Source organism: Strix aluco, chromosome 21, assembly GCF_031877795.1.
Source record: "Strix aluco isolate bStrAlu1 chromosome 21, bStrAlu1.hap1, whole genome shotgun sequence".
Taxonomy (NCBI): Eukaryota; Metazoa; Chordata; class Aves; order Strigiformes; family Strigidae; genus Strix; species Strix aluco.
In genome coordinates, this window is record NC_133951.1 from 12,178,766 (window position 1) to 12,199,125 (window position 20,360).

The window sequence follows — 20,360 nt, forward strand, 5'->3', positions numbered from 1 at the left end:
GGATTTTAATGTTGATGTATCTAAAGCTCCTTCACATGAGTCATCTTTCTGTTTCGAGACCTAGTGAGCGCAAGGCTACCAGCCATGGGAGGAGGAGGAAGGTCTCTGAACCAAACTCTACAGCACAAAGGATAATCACTCTCTACCATCTCTGGGTACTTGGAAACTCTTCATTTGGCTCAATTTCAAAGAAAAAGTTTGTCCCCAACCCCAGAAGTAGCACACACCATCCCTCCCCACTGCATGAAATGTTACGCTAAAGAGAGGTGGAGACAGGAGCTACCCCTGTGGGGCATCTCTGCCCTCCTACCTGTGGAGTTCTGCAGCAGGAGACGACTCCTGTACTTGTGATAGTCCTCTCCAGGCTTCAGCAAGTACAAATCTGGGGAAAGTTTGATAGCAGCTACAGAATTTTTGATGATGTGGTGTATGAAAAACAATAAAATCTGAACTACAAGAAAAATCAGAAAAAGCAACAACCTGAAAGAAATAAGAGTTTTAGTTTTATTAAAATTCAGTAAAAGCCAATCCAGTTTGTGTGCGTGCTTTAAAACATCTCCCTTGCCCCCCAAAAAGCACGTATTCAACAGTAATGGATAGCTTCACACTTACGATTTTTTAAATGTAACTATGGGGGAAAAAAAAATTAATCGCATCCTGCCCTTTCTCTGGTGTCATTCCAACAGGTTTTGAGAATTTTGTATACAAATGAGAAAGCCCCAGTACTTACATAACTCTCACACATTTATTTTCCCGCTTGAGACTAAGGAAATGAACTTTTGCTATGGTGGAAACCTGCTTCTTCCAGAGGGCTGTATTGCTCATTGCCGACGCCTTCGTCTCGGAGAGCATCAGGAGGCTCTGCTCCATATCATCAAGGGATTTTGTATCCATTTCATCCTGCGTTTGCTGGGAATTGAACACACTATAATCTGAAAAAGAAGAGAGCAGAACTCTACAGATGTGATGCTCTGAGCGAGCTATGTGGTTTGAAATGTTGGGGCTGGAGAAAACTGGGTGGCCATCAATTCCCTCCCCTTGCTATTGCAGAAGCCATCTATCCATCTTATCTCAGCCCAGCCTCAACTCAGCCCCAAGCTCAATGACACTGATGTACCCCAAAGCTCTGAAGCACACACCCAGCAGACACTGAAGGCAGATGATGCAAATTTCTGCCACTCGAAAGGTGGAACTCGCCCCAATTTCATACCATTAGCCTGTGCATGCACCTGTATTGTTCCGTATCAGCATATTCAGCTGTTAAGCTCTCTTACACCATGAAAAAGCTTTGCAGAGCAGGATAGTTTACTAGTCTGTATCACAAAGAAAGCTCTGAAAGGATTAAGAGAGCTTAAACTGTTCAAAGTTGACATCAAAAGAATTGATTAATTCTGGAGTAATATTAAGCGGTCCAAACTTTTCATGTGAATTGAAAGTTAATTTAAAGGAGAGGAAGAAAGATAAGTTCAGCTATTTCAAAGTGCAGACTACTAATATTACTGTTCATGCAGAACGTTGGAAATAGATTTTATACTGTGCATTTACAATTTCTTGAAAGTAAGCTCCATTAGGAAAATAAAGAACAGTTTAAAAAGCTAGCCACAGAAAGTGCAACTGTAAAGCAAAGAAGTTAGGTGTAAGTACACTGGATGAAAAATTAATTACTGCAGAAACAGCCAGTAAAAAGCTTTTTCCCTGAATCCTCCCAGAATCACTTCCCACCCAACTCTCTGCTTTTGTGTGTTTTTCATGTTAAATATTTCAAAAGCCTGGAATGCTGTGAGACTGAATGTGCCCCGTGCTGCCGGATGTAGCACTCGGAGAGGATTTTTTTATTTTTACCTCCATGATAAAACTCTTTCTGGCAGTGATATGGCATGGCAATTCTACACTAACTAAGACTAAATGAAATATGAGGGAAAACAGGAAAACAGCCACGGTCCATCCCACCTGCTTGATCGATCTCTGCCTCAACTTCCAGCTTCAGATAGACGTCCTCCAGCGTCGTCATGGAAACGCCGTAGGTGATAACGCCCAAATGGGAATGAGTGTCGAGGTCAGAAAACAAGCCTACAGACACAAGTGAGAAGTGTTGGTGGCTCTGAAACAGGATGACATCATCTCCCAAGAGATCTTCAAGCCCAGCAGAGGCATCCCCAAAGCCTTCCGCATGGTACTCTCGAGAGCAGGTAATGGGTAAATATGGTTGCTTAATTACGAAGACACGGGTCATGGCTTGAGAACCATGGTTGGGATAAGCTCCTTTTAGCATCAAACCTCAACCTCTGTGGTCAAGTGTAGGAAATGTGGCATGTTTTCCACAAGCTGTAGTGTTTATGAAAACCACCTCAGCATCCTAAAGCTCCTGGGCTGAGAGCTGCCTCCTGCCTAGCTGTGAGAGCCCCTCTCCCAGGAACATCACACACAGGGACTGCAGGACAGCTCGTCCTACCTAGATCCCAGCCCAGGCACCAAGAGATTTTACAAATAAAACCACTGAGTGACTTTATAAGTTTGTATATATATACAAAAATAAACACCCAGATCTGTAAAGCCAGCTTAACTGGGCAGGAGATCCTGGACAGCATGCATAGCGTGAAGACCAAAATGATGTTCAGACTAAGAGCACTTAGTAGCACCTTGGGACAAAAAAACCACTATTGGGCTCTTGCCAGTCCCATGAAATGAAGGACTTGACAAAATGAGGAGCTTCAAAGCCAAGGTCACACTGAAGAGAAACGCAAATGTGTAAAATGGGAAGAGCAGCTGGATACTCCGCAATTTCTTCTGCCCCAGTAGCTGAGGCATATTCCTAACCTCAGCTTCTCCTTAAAATACTTCACGGGAATTGATTCAATCTTGCATAAAGATGCCTGTTTTTCAAAAGTACACGTGGTGGCTGCTAAAGGTAAAGCTAATAAATTATTAACTAGTTAAATGCAATGGGGAAAAAAACATTTATGAAATATGAGGCGCACATTCACATCAGTATTGATTCTCCCTCAGCTTTCCACATAGCACAGAGAACACACTGTTTCTTCCATCTTCTCCTGGGAGGTGAACAAGGAGCCCCGTGTAGGACTGTATCAGATAATTGCTGCCATCTAGTGAAATCAACACATTTGTTCCACGCTCCCTCTCACCAGTGAATTTTAAGGCAGTGACACAACGCTCTTCGCGGCTCCCAACAAGGGGGATTGATTTTTCTAGCACTTGGGGCTTTTTGGCTTCCTGCTGGAGGCCAGCCCTGCTCATTAAAACACTCTGAAATAAGATGATGCTTCTACAGGACAAGGGATTCTCAGACAAAAGGATCTCTTCACCCTTCTGCTAAAGGCACCTCCTCAGCACTTGCTGCTGGGTCCCCACATCCCTCATGATCTACCGCAGCCCCTTGGAGGAGGCACCAAGGTCCTCACTCGCTTGAGAAACACCTCACTGACTGACCCATCAGCTAAATCATAGCCAAACAAGAAATACACATAAAACCACATCGATGCAGACGTGATGATTTAACAGGAATTGCAGGCTACAGCCATGCTTGATGGATTTCTCTTCTACAGCCACTCAACCCTACAGCACAACAAAACCATCAATACCTGCAAACTTGTCCATGTCCCTGAGCGGCAGCGTGTAGACGAGCTGCTCGTCGTTCTCCTGGATCAGGCTGGCTGCAGGTATGTGCTGTCTTATCAGCGAGGTTGTAGCTTCCGTGTTGCAATAGGCATCGATGTGCATACTAAGAAAACAATACGACGAGAAATTGGGTTTTAAAAGCTTGTTTTTCTCCTTATACCCACATCAGAACGATCAGCCAGCAGAGCGCCAAACATTCAGTATGAAGATGATAAAGGGGGGGGGGGGGGGGGGGCGGCAGGGGTGCTACCTTATAGATTTTGACAGAAAAAATAAAAAAATATACACGATGTCACATAACAGCACACAAAAAAAAATACCTCAAGCGGTAGCCAATTCCCCATTTGCTTTTGAGAAAGAGAGAAGATCCAAGGCATTTTAACATCCCTTGAGAAATCACAGCTTTACGATCTAGAAACAAAAATCAAGAAGGCCCTTTGAATCAGAAAATTGTCAATTTGCTCCAAAAAACAACTATCTATTTCATGCATGCCATGGTTAGAGAAGCATCACTTTTTGCTCTATAAGGTGACTATCACTCATGAACTGGGTACCCCGGGGCGGTACCAAGGGGGTCACGGCAGGACTCACCAGCGAGGATATCCGCCTCGTCCATGAAGTGGGTACTGAAAACAGTCACACAATTTGCTTTTCTGTTTTTCAGGAGGTTCCAGACGATGTGCCGTGAACACGGATCCATACCCGCAGTTGGCTCATCCAGCAGTAAAACCTTTGTGCAAAACCAAGAGGCGTTTGCAAAGCCATATCCATGTACAGGGTATTGAGCTCAGGAAATCCTACCTAGGTAACAGATAGTGGGCTTTTTGATTGAAGCCTGCTAATTAGTCCTCTAAAACATACAGGAAACATTCTAGAGTAAGCAAGGCAGCTATCTTCACTATACTTTGAATAAATTAATCTTCTGTTGTGACAAACAGAAAACCATGTAGTAAGTTAATGCCACAGTCTGTTTTATTCTGCTTCCAACACAATCACGTTTAGCTATGGATTCACTCCTTCTACCAAGAGATGGTTAAATAGACACACATGCTTTTAAAATCCCAGTGAACTGTCACACATCACATTTTTGAATACAGATCTAAGAGCAGTCCCCATTCTTACAGGCCAGCAATAATAGATCTGTAACACAAAAGAGCTCTCTGGCTCCGTCCCTGCTTCAAGTGGATGGCTTTGCAAGCGAAGTCTCCAACAGTTTCACTGTTGGGGGATAAATGTTACCTGCCAGAAATGACGTAAAGCCTGTCACACTATTTATTTCACAAAGATCAAATCCAGAGCTACAGCCATTATCTAAGCCATTAACATTCTCAAGCATAAAGGTTGAGTTATTGAAGTGATTTCAATTGTTTAAACCATAAATGAAGAAAAAAAAGGGCGACAGATCTTCAAAGTAACAATTCCTTCATCTTGAATATTATTATATGCATTAGTCAGTTTTGACAAGACACATCAACCCCGAGGGTATTAGTGACACCAATCTGGGAACGCCTCCATCCCACTCACCTTTGGGTTCCCGAGAACAGCAACTCCCACCGACAGCCGCCTTTTCTGCCCCCCGCTTAATTTTTTAGCTTGATTGTCTCTGATGGGCTGCATATCCAAATCCAGTAACACCTTCTGCACCTTTAAAACATAAGAAACACATTCACTGTTAACAAAAAACAGCTATAAATTGTTTTTTTAACCAGATTATTAACGATTAATGCAATTAACTGTTCCTAATTCAGTGTATTCTGCACCTGAACTGCAGCCCCTGCTAAGAAACCTGTACATCCAGAGCAGGCTCTTAAAATCCAGCAGACCTGAAGAAGTTCAAAGGTGCCTATGCTTGAACACAACTGCTAGGATTTAAAATGTTTCATCAGCATTTTAGTTTCCTAGCAAAAATTAACAGTTTATCTTTGTAAAAATACCTGTCTGTACCTCTTTGTCTATTGTCCTGTGAAGTACTTTCTCCCTGCAAACTTAAGGAAATTTCTGTGCAATGTAAGTGTATTTTACCCTACAGGTTAAAAATGAACATACAAGACAATATCTGTGCCCAGGTGTCTTACCTCTTGTATCAAATCATTCTGAGGTATTCCCTTAATTGCAGCAAATATGGAGAGATTCTCCTCCACTGTTAATATATCAAAGTGTATGTCGGACTGAGGGCACACCCCCGTTATTTGTCGCACTTCAAGCATTTCATCGATTTCGGAGACTTTGTGCCCATAAACAGAGACGAACCCTACAAAAAAAAAAAAAAAGAGAAGCCAGGAGCAACCAATTGAGAGGTTTTTTACAGCCAGAGAGCAGGTTAACATGGACATGAATCTAAAGTGGACTTGTTCAGACATTATCTAGAGAAAAATCTGATGCACCCCAAAATAACCCTAAAGGTGAACAGCTTTGGTTTTCAAAAGCAGGTGCTCAGAATCCCCCAACATGGAGAAGCTCACCGTCCGTCGGTGGACACAGCCCACAAAGGATGTTCATCAGCGTCGTCTTCCCGGTCCCGCTGTGCCCGAGCAGAGCCGTGATCTGACCTTCATAGATGTCAAAGGATAAATCTGGTCCCCGAGGCAGGCGTGAGAGAAAGAGGAGACGTTAGCGACGTGCTCGTGGCACGCGGAGCTGGCTCCTACTGCAGAGGTAAATTCAAATACTGACATATGGGGTATGCATTTATCTCTCTGCTCGGAGGGACGCCTTACCTCCACACCCCAGCACGGCACGGGACCCCTGGGGCTGGGACAGTCCCTGCTCTGGCTGTGGGGTGGCCGCGTTTAAAAGCCACGTAGGGAAATGAGATGAAAAGATCAGGGAGATGGGGCAGGGAGGATCGTATCACTAATGGCACGGGCACAGGAGGAGTAACAGGGATGATGTCAGCAGGATTTCTTTAGTGATGGAAGGGCTCCTCTTTTTGGGATACCATTCTAAACAAGATTACTCCCAATGCGGTGAGAGAAGACACACAATCACTGCTGGCATTCATGCTCCAAGGTCCCACCCCACTAAAAGAATCCAAAAAGCCCAAACACACACAAAAGATCACTCAACAATTCAGCTATTGCTCCTCTGTATCTGATAAGCAGCTAAAAAGCTAAAATGTTCTTACTTCTGAGAGCCTCCACAGTTTCCCCCTTTTTTCTGAATGTTTTCTGAACACAGCTGATTCTGAAAGAAGACATGTCATTTTATAAGCTATTTTAGGATCTTTATATTTCATTTTGAATGATCAACACTCAGCAACACTCACAACAAGATGACCACACTAAAGTGGCACTAGACACGTTAAAAACGCATAGAGGCAAGTCAAGAGTCGGGGCATCTTGTTACAGAACTTAGTCCATCTCCACCCTGGTACCAGAAAGCTTTTTCTGGTCACCTTCTAAGATATTTCCTATGATGACAAACTGAATTATTTCAAATCTGTTTCTTTCACATGGTAGAACAATGCACTAGAGGTTTCCCAAGCTAGAAGAGGGAACGGCTACTCCCCAGGAATTTCACAATACAACAGAAGACTCAACAGACACGATATGGAAAAGAGGTGTTAGTAGAACAGACTCCAAAGATGTGATTACTGACAGCTCTTCATCAAAATTAGGCAAAAGAAAGCAGGTATCTTTCTCTTCAAGAAAGGCAAAAACCTTCCCTTCCAGACCCACTGTTTTGCAAAATGAAAAAAAAAAAAAACCAAGCAGTTTATCTGAAGGCACCATGTGAAGGATGGGTTTGGAAGCCTGGCCACCCTGAAAATGAGGAGGGGGAGTGGGTTACAGGTGTGAATAGCAGGGAGGAGAACTGGGTACGAAAGGAAACAAAACCTGTGCATGTAAAGATGACAAGACAGTGCGAAAATGATGGAGAGCCAGTGGAGGGATGCTATAGAAAGAGTCCAGCATGGATGAGTAATGCAAAAATAGCCACGATGTTCTCACGTGAACATCAGGATTAAAACTGGACCCTTCAACCTATGGGAGATGCCCAAAGAGACACGGATAGCACGGACAACACAAGACTTGTTCCGGTCGCTAAGCTCAAATATTTATTTGAGACTGGTGGAGTCAACCAGGAGGAGGGAAGACACAGAGTTCCCCAACTCACATCAGGCTATGCCATTGGAAAATGGTGGTAACAAGGGCTAAAAGGAAGATAAGGAAAATAATGAGACACACTAAAAATATGTGACAGTCCAGATGCCAGACAACAGGTGACACAAAACGCAATGTGAAAGATGAGAGCGTGGACATCTATTTTTCAGTTTTCTTTTACCATCTTAGATATGGCAGCTGGGTAAAACCACCACCAAAGTTCTCCTCTGGTCTACGGAGAACACAACAGCCTTCACACAAACCTAGAATTCAGCTTTTTCTCCTCAAATGCGTGTTACCAGAAACTAAACCCTCCCAGAAGAGTGGGCGTTTCAACATCTGCAACCGCTTACGCCTCTCGTGGCCTCAGTGAAACTGAGGGAATGGAAAACTGGCCGGTTTTGAGAGGACTCCAACTGAAGGAATACAATCCACAAACAAACCCTTTCTTTAAGCCCGGTGATTTATCCTTGGAGAGCATCCATGTCGTTGATGATGGGGCTTCATTGAAAATGGAAACTAGCCGTGCTGCGTGTGTGTGGAGGACTCTGCAATGCATACCATATGCTATTTGAATCCAACGACTAGAGAAACGAGTGATTTTCAAAGTACACCCTAAAATGTCAGGGACCCAGGTTATCTGCTAATCTGCACGTGGGGCAGGGCAGGAATCGTACCTGATGGCTTCTTTCCCCTGAAATTCGGAAGGCACAGGCTCGACTATCTCACTGAAACTTAAACTGCCATTGATGCTGCTCTCGTACAACTCCTTATAATTTTTTCTGCGCTTTGACCAAAACGAGGGCTTCATAAAGAAAAATGGCGTGCGGCGTAGTCCAAACTCCCCTGGACCGTAAAGGGAAAAAAGACAACTTCATAACAGTAACCGCAGATATTCCTCAGCTTTTGGGTTTTAGCTGTAAAATCCATGAGCTATCCTGCTAAAGGTTTAGGAGCCAGCCTGCACTCCCATTCTGGAGGGATTTCATCAGCCGAGTTTACATTATCTGCATTTAAGCCACGGTTCCCATCAACACTGCTAGCAAGCTCCAGTTTTGCTAAGTATTTAAGTGTCTGTGCAAATCTCTTTCTGTGCAAGAGAAATCCCCAGTGCTGAAAGAACGGTGACTTAAACACAGGCAATATAAAACCAGAGAGATGAGAGGCAAGAGGAGCTGGAGGGCTTAACCAGGCATTAGTCGCAAGATTAACAACTTTACTCTGTGTTTCGTGTTAACCTACAGCCGTCAAAGGGAAAGGTCTGGCACAGGAAGAGTAGTTTCTAATTTTCAACCCTGTAAGAGCAAATTGCAAAGGCTGAGGCACGAGTTAACCCAGTAAGAAAGCTCTTCGTTTAGAAAGAGGGCAAAGTTTAGCTGGCATACCTAAGGGCCATCAATTCCAAACATGCTAATATCCCTCCTCACATCTCAGTTTTAATAGAATATAAATTATTTCACAAAATATATTTGTAAACAGCACCATCTCCTTTCTCCACAGCTGAAATTAAGTCAGAAATGCCACCCAGCTCCACCAGCCGTGTCAACCTGAGGGGCTCAGGACTTCAGGAATTGGTGATGCTAGCACAGTTCAGTTCAGTTTTTCTCATGAACATACCTGGGATAACCTGATCAAGGTAGACAGCTACAAGCAGATAAAATATGCTATCCAGCACCAATAAAATAAGAGAGATACAGAGTGGGTAAGGACCATTGTTTAGATTTGAAAATGTTGCACCATCTTCGTAATCTTCTAGATGCATGACCTGCCAACAAACACGGACAGAGGGAGATGTTACACACCAGCACTGTACCAGCCTGGGAAGACACGACAGCACGGTGCAAATCTTAGCAACAGAAAAAAAGAAAATTAATGAAAAGTGAGATCAGAGCAACGAACACAAAGAGTAAGAGCTGCCTGATGGTGCACTGTATTCTACTCGATATTAACTTGCCATGGGAAGCTATTAAAATAGGCATTTTTCCCCACCATCATCAGTTTATTAAAAAAAAAAAAAAGAAAATATTTAGTATCTGCATCAAGACCTATTTGAAAATGAAGCAAGATAAATAAGCGTGATCTGAGGAGCAGAAGGTTATTTACCTGCGCGACACCGATCAAGAAGCTGCATTGACACAAGGGGCTGAGGATCCACACGAAAGACTTGGGGAAATCTTCCACCAGGACAATATTAAGGCCCACAAACCCAAATGCCAGCGTCGCCAAGAACTCCACTATCCCCACGTGCTTTGACTTTTTAAATAGAGGTGTCAGCATAAGTGCAAAGAAAACCTAAGGACAGATTATAAAAAGATAAGGTGCTATATTTAAAAAAACCAATTATACAGGGTATAGAAAAACTAAACTAAAAAGACCACAGCCTCAGTTTTGCCTCTGATAATCATATCATTTTCCTGGTGTAATCACTACAGCATTCACCCACATCCCACACTTCCCTTACAAACAGATCACCAGGAGGGACAGATTTCCCAAAGATGCCAAGTGACAGAGCACAGAAAAAAAAAAAAAATTACAGAATAAAAACAAGGAGCCATACGGCTGAGCATGCATATTCCCCCTGGTTAGTACACCTTCTGTAAATGACAGACAGTAAACAAATAACTACTTCTGCACTGGTTGGTTACGAACTCAAACAAGCAATTTGCTGTATTAATAAATTTTATGACCTTTAATTAGGGTTTTAACATTAGCTATATAGTAACAGCAAATGTTTAGAAGAGGGCATGGTTTTGGACTTCAAAACGGTGCTGTGCAGACAGTGTTTTCAGTTCAAAGACAGATGATTAGAAATTCAGGTATTTCAACAAGGAAAGATATTTCTCATAGTGACGGTCAAGACCTGTACAACATCCCAAACTAGAGCGGACCCAGGGCAGGGGATGGGGACAGGTAAGATCCCCTCCACCATTTGGTCCTACAGAAGCTACATTTGTCCCACATGCTTTAGTAGCAAGAACAAGATCAGATGGGAAGGGGGGGAAAAAAAAAAAAAAAAAAAAAAAAGAGAGGGGTGGGATGGCCAAATTCAATGAGACCAGGAATACTTACTGAAGAGATTCCATACAGGAAAAAAAGGAGAAATATCACAAAGGCACTGCTCTGGGGAAAGAGGGAAGAGGCTGTCGCAATCACTGCCATAAGAATGGACATGACAAAAATCAGGCTCATGTAGAGCAGCACCCAAGAAAGCCTAGGAGCAAAAGAGGGGGGAAAAAAAGCACAGAAACCAGTCAATGATTTCCCAGCCTGAATTATTCACACATAAAAAGAGCTAAAACTACCATTCTTTAATATTCCAGACAGCTGCACCAAAGGACAAGCCTGCAACAAAACAAGAGCCCCCAAATAAAAAGAGCTCTTGTAAACATCCCTGTAAATGTTCTAGGCATTAGAGCACACATCAATACCCATGGCATCAAAAAGATACACAATTAGATGATTCATGATTTTTTTTTTTTTTAAACTTGCATAATTAATTCCCTGGTATAACCAAAAGAGAGTAACTGAGTAGTAGGCTTCAATAATTAAAGAAATTCTATTTAAAATTTAATACACTAGTCATTCCAGTAGCTGAGCATGGTAATAAAATCCTTTTCTTTTTAAAAAACAGAGCTGCAAGCCTGTGAGCAATTCTGACTTCAGGAAACAAGGGCGGTTTGTGTACAGATAGTAAAAAACAACACATCTTCCTCAAAAGCAAGTTTCTGAGTTATATTCAGTGGTCAATCAAAGCTGCATTACCAGCGTGCCTTTGCAAATAGAATTATTTTCTCCAGACCAGAGATGCTCAACGCTGATGCGCGAGGGGCGAGTGGGGACAGTGGACTAACGCTGCGGGTGAAGGACTCAACTCAATTAAATTTGTCACCAAGGACGTACCGCAAACAAGCCGCGAGAAGAGAGCTTGGGTGCAGAAATAAAACAAAAGCAAACAGGAAAAATAGAACCCAGACAGCCCCAGCTGGCTGTTACAGAGGAGCAGCGGAAGATGCTAAAATGCTGTCGGCTGCTGCAGCGAAGGGCAAAGCTAAACCCATTTTTATCTCTGCAACTACCAATGATTTCAAGTGAGTACATCCTCTCACTGGGGAAAAAAACCCACATTATACTGCGTAAGACAATTTCTATCACGGTAAGGAAACAAATTAAAACCTGTTGCTTAGACTGCTCTGTCATGTTAAAATTACAGAGTTAGATTCATTTAATTATGAGTCGGGGAAACCACTGCTAAGCTCTGAAGAGAGACTGCAGGTTACCTGTTGTGTCTCCAGAAAAGGAGGTACTGAGCCAAAAATATTTATAAACAATAAAAAACAAACTACATAAAAATCTCACAGATCATCTCATTCAATCCCTCTAAGTCTGGCGTAACTATACATGCATAAGTGCAACACTATTACTCTGGTATTTACAAATAAATATGAAAATAAATCAGAATATTAAAATATTCTGGTTTTCATGATACTGCCAAGTATCTCTATGTTAGATTTTACAAAGTATCTCACTTCTATGCTGTTTTCAGTTCATCAGACTGAAAACAATGTAAAAACTGGAGGATGGGATAGAGCAGTTTTCCTAGAAAGTGTTATTCATTTTATATTTCTTTATAGGCTTTATATTTCTTTTATAAAGAACAGGTTATACCAAACACTCACATACCAAAAGGCAGTGTCATGAAGTCCCAATATTTTTAAGAATTCCTTCAACTTCCTCTCCTTTTCTGCCACAATATGAATTGCCAAATAATACCCAAACGGTGAGAAAGCGATCACTAGGTAAATCAAAATGATCGCACGAGGAAAATTATCTATTTCTACCACTGCAGCCTCTCCCATGACCATTGCTCTCGTCAATTCAAGTTGTTCCCAAACCGACTGATTGGTCTTCAGCTAAAAGGAAAAGAAGGAAAAGTTATTTCTGCATCACTCCCGAGTTTACAGCCCCGTCCCATGCAGCGGCAGCGACCCCGGCGCAGCCCCCACGAGCCAGCACCGTGCTCAGCCCGTCCCCATCCCCGCTGACAGGGAGAGATCTGGAGGCCCCCAAACCTCACTCTCCCCAAATCCCAGTCTGAAAGCACAGAAATTGGAGAACATCCGAACACCTGGAGATAAAATTAACAATTTTGCAATCCCTATCACCTAAAAAGATGAGACTTGCTCTCACCGCAAGTGGCATGACGGGAGAGAAACAGGGAAAAAGGCATTGCTGACAAATACTGACAATAAAGTAGTAAGGCAAATTCCTTTTGGTACAGCATCTTAAATAGTATTTTGGGGTGAGCACTGTCAAGCCTTCGCATTTTCATGACTCAGGCTCATCTGGACACAAATTATTGGCATTATTCAACCAGACAAGAAAACTTCTGTACAAAATATGGCAAACACACATGAAATATTCTGCCTGCTCATCGGATTCAAGCTAATTTTTGAAGAAAACTTCTGTACAAAATATGGCAAACACACATGAAATATTCTGCCTGCTCATCGGATTCAAGCTAATTTTTGATCTGGCATTTTACACAATTAATAGAGAACATCACAAAAGAAGTCAGAGCCAAGGCAGTCCGTGGATTTGAACCTCCTTGGTTTTATTAGGTTATTTTTTCAGATGTACCTGTATAATTGCAGCATCGATGCAAGCTTGCAGAGCTGTAAATCCCGAGCTCCAGTATGTTACCGATTCGCATCCTTTCCGCAGGTTGGAGCAACTGGCTGCAGAATAAAGCAGGGCATTTTAAAATGCAGAAAGCCAGAGTTACAGCTGTCCTACTCCCCACTTAAAGACGGTGCAGCTTGAGGCCATCCCTTATAAATGATGGAAACGACTCCCATAAACCAATATATGCAACATCAGGCCAAAAAAAAGAAAAAGAGGGAATGATTTTTCAGTTTATCCCCTTACAGAATACACGTAAGACCGTGCACATTTACCTCTTGATTCCATATAAATGGAAGACATAGCAACGGAATCGGGAAACCTCAGCTGGTAGGACATGGCATCGTTGAACACTACCCCCACAAAGTTTGAGGGTTTAAAAGCACTAGCCTCTTGCAGCTCCTCTTCGCTTAAATACTCCTCTGTGATGATGCCTGTGAGATAGAAGAAATTATCATGCTGATAGCACAGCAGGAAGAAAAACTGTGCAACAGTTTTAAAGAAGCATCATGTTAATCATTAATGACTTACTTGGTTTTGGAGATATACACAGATATAGATATACAAATATATATACACAGGGTTATATTTTTGTCCTAGCAAAGGAAGTATTCTTCTGAACAGAAACCCGTAGGAGTGTTGCTCAGTAGCAGGGTGGGTAATTCAAATTTACCCCCACGCCTTCCCCTTTTTCCCCCCGTTTTTGTTGTTCCAACAGCTTCTGTGCCCCAATCCTCTGCTGGCTACCCAAGTTTATTCTCCAGCACCAGCACTTTGCAAGAAGGGCAGATTAACTGGTGCAGAGAGCTAAATATATGAAAACATGGTATTTTGTCACTGACTTCAGCAGAGGACGGGAGGAAGATGGGCTGCAAAGGCAGAAAGCGTAACACTTTGCTAAACGCAGCTGAGGGCACCCATAAGAAAAATGCAGATGTCGGGTTGTTTCTCCACGGTACCTTTGAAGCATGCATACCACAAGAAGAAAATCAAAGATACCAAACTAAAAATACATCAGAGTGGTTTTGGAGAGATAAGTTCCTGCTAGATGTGTAAGCTGTGTAGGCAAAGCACTTTAAAAAAGGAAGAAAAAAAAAAAATATCACTTTCAAAAGAAGAGGTGACACAGTGTTAATGGGAATCAGCACTTAAAGATTTAAAACGTTGCTTTGATAGTAACAACAGGATAGAAAACACAACCTAAAATATCTGCAGGACAGCATCATCTCCCGAATTTGCCCCAGGATGTCACAGGACAAGTATTAATTAGCTCTACAGCTGTTCAGGGGCTTTTTGTACTTAGAATTTAGGTCCTCCCAAAACCTTTCCTGCAGCCACATAACACTTGTTGGCTGCAGCAGGAGAATGGGAACCACTTCGAGATGGCAGTGCCAGAACATTTGCCAACCGAGAAAAAAAAAAAAAAAAAAACACCTTCACAGTCTGTTCTCTATCTGCAATGGAAAAGAAAAGCTTTTTTCTATCAGCAGCAGCAACAGCGAGCTCCCTCTTCAAACACAAGCCACGGCATGAGATATACTGAGAAAAATAAAATGCTTAGGTTCTGAATACCATCTTCGAAGTTATCGGAAGACACTTTCTTCATGATTTCTCGTGCCACCCGGGTCGGCGGTGTGTATCCGATGACAAAATTCACCAGCATGGAGGTATCCAGCGTGCCGAGGTTGGTGTTGGCGGCCTCGCTGTACTTCCTGTGCGGGTGCATCATGCTCATCAGAATTAGCCAAAACAAGAAAAAGAGTGGGAAAAGGACCTCCTGCACAAAGAAAGAGCATGAAAACTTCAAAGAGCGGTCGTAGAAATAAAAATTTCCAGAAGTTTATCTTAGTTACACAAAGCTTAAAGGAGGGACCGTGTGTCTCATCACTTGACTGTAAAGTTCCCTGCGTGTTTCCAATGCAACAGTAATTTTAATGCCAAATCCTTCTGTGGCACTGAAGCAGGATTTTAATCGCATGCATCAGCAACCTAAGAAGCCATTTTAAGGTGCAAATGGATAATTCTACTTGCTTTAAATATCAGCAAACTTCCGCTATTTGGAAAGCTGCAAAACACAAACCATGAAGCATTAAACAAGTCTAGCCAAGCATGGTACTGTCTCTTCTTTACCTCAAAATTCATCTTAAAGTATCATACCCGTCACCTACACGCAGGGCTGTTAGAAAAGATAAAAATCTTTTGGAGAGGTCTAATCCCACTACACTGCTCAGTTACGGGTGCGAATCTTTAAAAAATGCACTAAGATTGCAGTATTAATTCAAGGATATTTTCTGGAAAATGCCTTACACATTAGGACACATTTTCAACCAAAGAATCACAAAATATCTTCTGAAAGAGCCCATTTCAACCCCAAATTCAGAGCAGACCTTGAAGCTTCAGAAACATTGTAATAAAACCGAGCATTTGCCTCTGACTCAGGAGCCACTTAAAGGCAGAACAACTGCAGATGGAAGGCAGCAGTGAACAAGCACCGCACTCACCTGAACACTGCTTTTCTTAGTCCTACACTTTATAAGACAGTTCTTGAATAAGAGAGCTCTGGTTTGTCTCCACACTCCTGCTCCTCTTGGAGTGGCTGGTGCCATTTTTCAAGACTAGTTTAAGAAAAAAACCCACAAAATCAAATCCAGATGAAACGACAATTGAAAAAGCAAAAGCCAGGCAGTTACAGCATTCGGTATCTCATATTTTATATTTTCACACAAATTTTTCATTTTCAATTTTTTATATTTTTAATGCCTTCCAATATATACGCTGGATGCCAGCTACATGAAGAAACTGTTATTATTCAATTGCAATGAGAGAGCTGGGGAAACTGGCTGGGAGAGGCCTCGGGATGCCATCTGAGCGATTCTCCACCCAAGGGCAGGATCAGCTCTATGCAAGCTCACAAGACTCGAGCTAACCTGGGTTTATTTTCATTTTGCTACATATAAATTACAAACTGAAGTATTTATCTCAAAGCACAATTCCAGGTTCCATCACATGAGCTCAGGGCAGCCAGCCAGACTGATGTATCCAAAACCAAGAGCCATCTTACCCCAGGCAAACTGTTCAATTTACCGTAAGTAACCTCTTTTCAGTCTGGAGCAGATCCAACACTACTTATTTTCCTTTTCATTAGTTTTTACCTTTTCATTATGCCAGCTGCACAGCACAGTAGCACTGAAGATAATCTTTGGGGAAAAAAAAATTAAAATAAAATTGAAAACGCTCTTCCAGGAGACAGCATCCTGTTCCACTGGGACATACCTGGTGAGGGATGGAAGGCTGGGGAACCACCAGGTTTTTATCCCTAGTTTTGCCACCACCTTGCTCTCCGAGGTTTGGAGTCACCGGTCAATCTCCGTCTCTCTCCATTTCCTCACCTGTGAAGTTGAAATATAATTGTGAGCTGCTCCGCAGAGACAGCACAAGAACCAACGCAGGTCTGCACGCCAGCATCCTTCCAGCTCCCCGACTGCTCTGGCCGTCAGTCCCACCTGCAGCAACACCTACATGCCACAGATTTCAGCCAAAACACAGCACAGATTTCAAGAATTTATCCATATTCCAGATTTTACAGCTCCCAACACTTATTCAAAAAGCGGACTGATGTTTTTGGTGACTGCATATTCAGAGCAGCTCTGCAGCAGGGCCCGGTTTCTCTGTTATCTGTTAGACAACACATGGCTCAAGCTTCCTTCCCCAGCTGTGTTTTAACATGGAAATCTATTTTTGGAGTACAGACATCGTCTAACTAAAGAAACACATGAGGTTGCTCAGATGTCAGCACTGCTGCTGTGAGCTGAGCTCGAAGAACTTCAAACACACAAACTGCTCCCAGAGAGACGGCTCTATCAGAGCCTGCATTGCTCTGAGCGTAGGAGGGAGGAGAGGAGGGAGAAGGCGTCTGCAAGCAGCTGAGCTCGCTGCTCCCGGCTTCTTTGGTGGGTGTCGGGGTCCTCCACAGGCAGTGACCCCCGGCAGACACACGCAGCACAGGGACCTGCGTGGGACACGGCTGCACGTCACTGGAAGCAAAACCTTGGGAAGGGATCCCGCCTAGAGCCTGGAGCGCTTCTGGTAACGTCCCACAGAATCTACTTCAAAAATGGAAAAACAAAAAATTAAAAAATTCTTTTGATTAAAAAAAACCCCACACAAAATGCTTAAACATCAACCTATGCTAATAACTAATTATTGCAAGAAAAATGCGTATAACTCCATTGGATATTTTCCAGCAAGAAATGCTTCAAAATGACAGCAGAGCGTTTTAAAAATAATCAAGAGCAGCAGCTATTGCTTACAGGTCATAAAAAGTAACATGCTTTCCCCCTCTGCTCACAGCATGCCCTGTTAATGCCTGGACTTCCACTGTTTGCTTTCAGGAGCACTGACAAGAGGAGAAGCTCCACCGAGGTCCTTGCTCAACGCTGCACAACCGCATTAAAGCGGCAACCCCTTCCCTGCATTTTAATTAAATCTAAAAAACTGGCAAAGCTGACTTAATCCGATTCAATCACTAACTCCAGTTACTGTTTGTTTAATTATTTTGTATCCAGTTATAAAAAACCAAACCAGTAATGCTTCCACATCTTCACCGGAACACTTCTATGCTTTGATATACATCACCTAGGCTGGAGGAAAGGTCGTTTTAAGAACATTGATTAATTTCTTGGTATTACACCTGCCATCTCCACGTAAGCTAACGAAGGCGCATCACACACAACTAGGATGACTGAAGAATTAGCACTTGAATGGTGAAAAATTGTATCTGGGCAAAAAAACCCCAAACCCTCCTAGAAACTCCAGCTGAGGAGAATGAACACATAGGCTGAACAGAAAAAGAAGCTGCCAAGACATTTGTTTGAATAATACTGGAGAAAATGAAAACACTCTTAACCTGCAAAAGTCCCCAAAAATGTAGCCACTTCCTTATGATCTTGTACTGCCAGAAGTGACTGAAACACAGCTACTTGTGGGCATCTCAACCAAAGCAATCTCAAGGAAATTACTGGGTTTGGGCTTTAATTCCACACAGGAGGTGCTAGTGCTTCTTATGGGGGGGAAATAATGATCGGATGATAGTTAAGAAATCCTAAAACAATGGTCTTTAAGGGTCAGTTTATGCAATTTAATACTCCATATCACGTTTTCCTTGGTTTTTAAGCTAAAATAAACCCAAAACAGTAATAAAAACGGGGTGGGAGGGGGTGAGCCTCAGCTAAATGAGCTGTGGCTTGAGGAAAATAAACCAATTTATCAGTGAACAATACCTGCAGAAAGATAGGAAAATCAGATTATTGATCTTGCTGCAAGGAGACAATAGCCGAAATGACACTCAAGAGAAACTCTGAAGTGCTCTTTACTGGTCTCAAATTACTTCAGCTAAATGCTTTATTTATGCATTTTTAAAAAGGGGCCGAATTTCCTCCCGTACCCGAACCCGCAGGGACCCAGCCCCGGCTCGGGCTGACGGACCCCGCGGGATTTCACGGCGGGATAACGGGACCGGGACCCCCCCGAGCGCCCCCACGGCCAGGCCGGGCTCGTCCCCCCCCCCCCGGGGACCCCCCGGTCGCTCACTGCAGGCGCGGGGAGGGGGGTGACACCCCTCCGGGTTTCCATCCCTATCCCCCCCCCCCCCAAACCCCTTCAAATGTCAGTTCCTCACCCTTTTTCGCCCAGCCACAAAACCTTAATTAAATACCTAAATAAACAACCCCCAGCATCCACTCCAGAGTAACGACGCGCACCGCCAGGTACAGCAAAACTCCTCCTCTTCCTCTCCTTTTCTTCCCCTTCCCGTTTTAGACACCTCGGGGGGGGCCGTTCCCCCCTGCCCAGCAGCCCCCCCAATCCCCGCATCCCTCCGCAGCGGGGGGGCGGCCGGGAGAGCCGAGACCCCCCCGCTCCACCCCCGGCACTCACCGGCCCCGTTCCGCTCCGCTCCGCAGCAGCGGGGGACGCAGCGCTGCCCCCCCCCTCCCCTCGCCCCCCCCGGCGCAGGGCGAGGGGCCGGCCCGCACCGCCGCTATCACCGCCCCGGGGCGGAGCGGGGCCGCCCTCCGCCCCCCCGCCCATCCCCGTGGTACCCGGGCGGGGCCGCGTCCCCGCCCCCCCCCCCCCTCCGGGACCACCCCCGCTCCCGGGGACCCCACCGGGGTCACACCCCGCCCCCCTGGGAACACTCCCCACCCCTCCCCCCCCCCGGGGGACTCCGCTCTGGGAACACCCCCCCCCCTCCCGTGGGCACCTCCCGGGGACACCCCCCCCCCCCCTCCCCTCCCAGCACGGCCTTGCCACGGAGAGAAGGAAAAAAGGTTGGAAATCTGCTCCGGGAACCCGGAGATTTGCGGGGGGTGGGAGCCACCCCGGTACCCCCAGCGTTGCGGGCTTCCACCTGCAGCCAGGAGGTCGCCAGGATGTTATTGCGTTGCCCAAAATACCATTAAAGCGTTGAAAATCCTGCCCTGAATACAAACGCTGAATTCCCGTCATCGACGTGTTGGTTCCTCACCTCGGTGGCTGCCGGCGCGTGATGTTTCCCACCGAGTTCTTCCCTCTCCAGCCAGTGCTCCCGTCACCCTCCGGCCAGGCCCCGTCGCCTTTTGCTGATGAGCAGGATGTGACCAAAACCCCCCCAAGATCTTCATCATCCCGCTCCCATCGCTGCGAGCGCAATCGGACGTGCTTGTTTTCTCTAAACGCCTCCCGCGAGTTGCTGGGAAAGGCTCGAGCTGAACACGCAACCCAGAAGCGTCGCTGAGCACCCGGAGCCCTGCAGCAGAGATGCTGCGTCGGTTCTGGGGCAGAAACCGAGGCTCCTCGTGCTCCGCCGAGGGCTGGCCGTGCGAGGAGCGCGGCGGGGGGGTGGAATAACATTAGAAATTCCTTGTCCGAGTCGGTTTTGTGCACCTGAGGGGCTGCAGGAGCATC

At 44.5% G+C, this 20,360-nt stretch overlaps 1 protein-coding gene across 7 annotated transcripts in view; it reads right to left on the reverse strand.

Moving 5' to 3' along the window:
• Positions 1–20,109, reverse strand: part of ABCA5 (ATP binding cassette subfamily A member 5) — a 34,193-nt gene extending 14,084 nt beyond the window's left edge. For 2 of the 7 annotated variants that reach the window (XR_012625911.1, XM_074846797.1), the window contains exons 1-20: positions 16,692–18,349; positions 15,920–16,033; positions 14,991–15,195; positions 13,694–13,852; positions 13,377–13,474; positions 12,420–12,649; positions 10,809–10,950; positions 9,843–10,031; positions 9,357–9,504; positions 8,417–8,585; positions 6,761–6,819; positions 6,099–6,209; positions 5,712–5,887; positions 5,161–5,280; positions 4,228–4,366; positions 3,957–4,047; positions 3,600–3,739; positions 1,951–2,070; positions 731–932; positions 311–480 (exon numbers count right to left, since the gene is read on the reverse strand). Coding sequence is in view for 6 of the 7 variants with exons in the window: in XM_074846797.1 (XP_074702898.1) it covers positions 311–480; positions 731–932; positions 1,951–2,070; positions 3,600–3,739; positions 3,957–4,047; positions 4,228–4,366; positions 5,161–5,280; positions 5,712–5,887; positions 6,099–6,209; positions 6,761–6,819; positions 8,417–8,585; positions 9,357–9,504; positions 9,843–10,031; positions 10,809–10,950; positions 12,420–12,649; positions 13,377–13,474; positions 13,694–13,852; positions 14,991–15,195; positions 15,920–16,024 (2,773 nt within the window). In the remaining variant the exon portion in view is untranslated. Of the gene's footprint in view, positions 1–310; positions 481–730; positions 933–1,950; positions 2,071–3,599; positions 3,740–3,956; positions 4,048–4,227; positions 4,367–5,160; positions 5,281–5,711; positions 5,888–6,098; positions 6,210–6,760; positions 6,820–8,416; positions 8,586–9,356; positions 9,505–9,842; positions 10,032–10,808; positions 10,951–12,419; positions 12,650–13,376; positions 13,475–13,693; positions 13,853–14,990; positions 15,196–15,919; positions 16,034–16,691; positions 18,350–19,095; positions 19,196–19,352; positions 19,420–19,941 lie in introns of those variants that run through there. The other 5 variants (XM_074846800.1, XM_074846801.1, XM_074846802.1 and 2 more) reach the window with 5 other exon arrangements.
• Between the last annotated feature and the right edge of the window lie 251 nt (positions 20,110–20,360).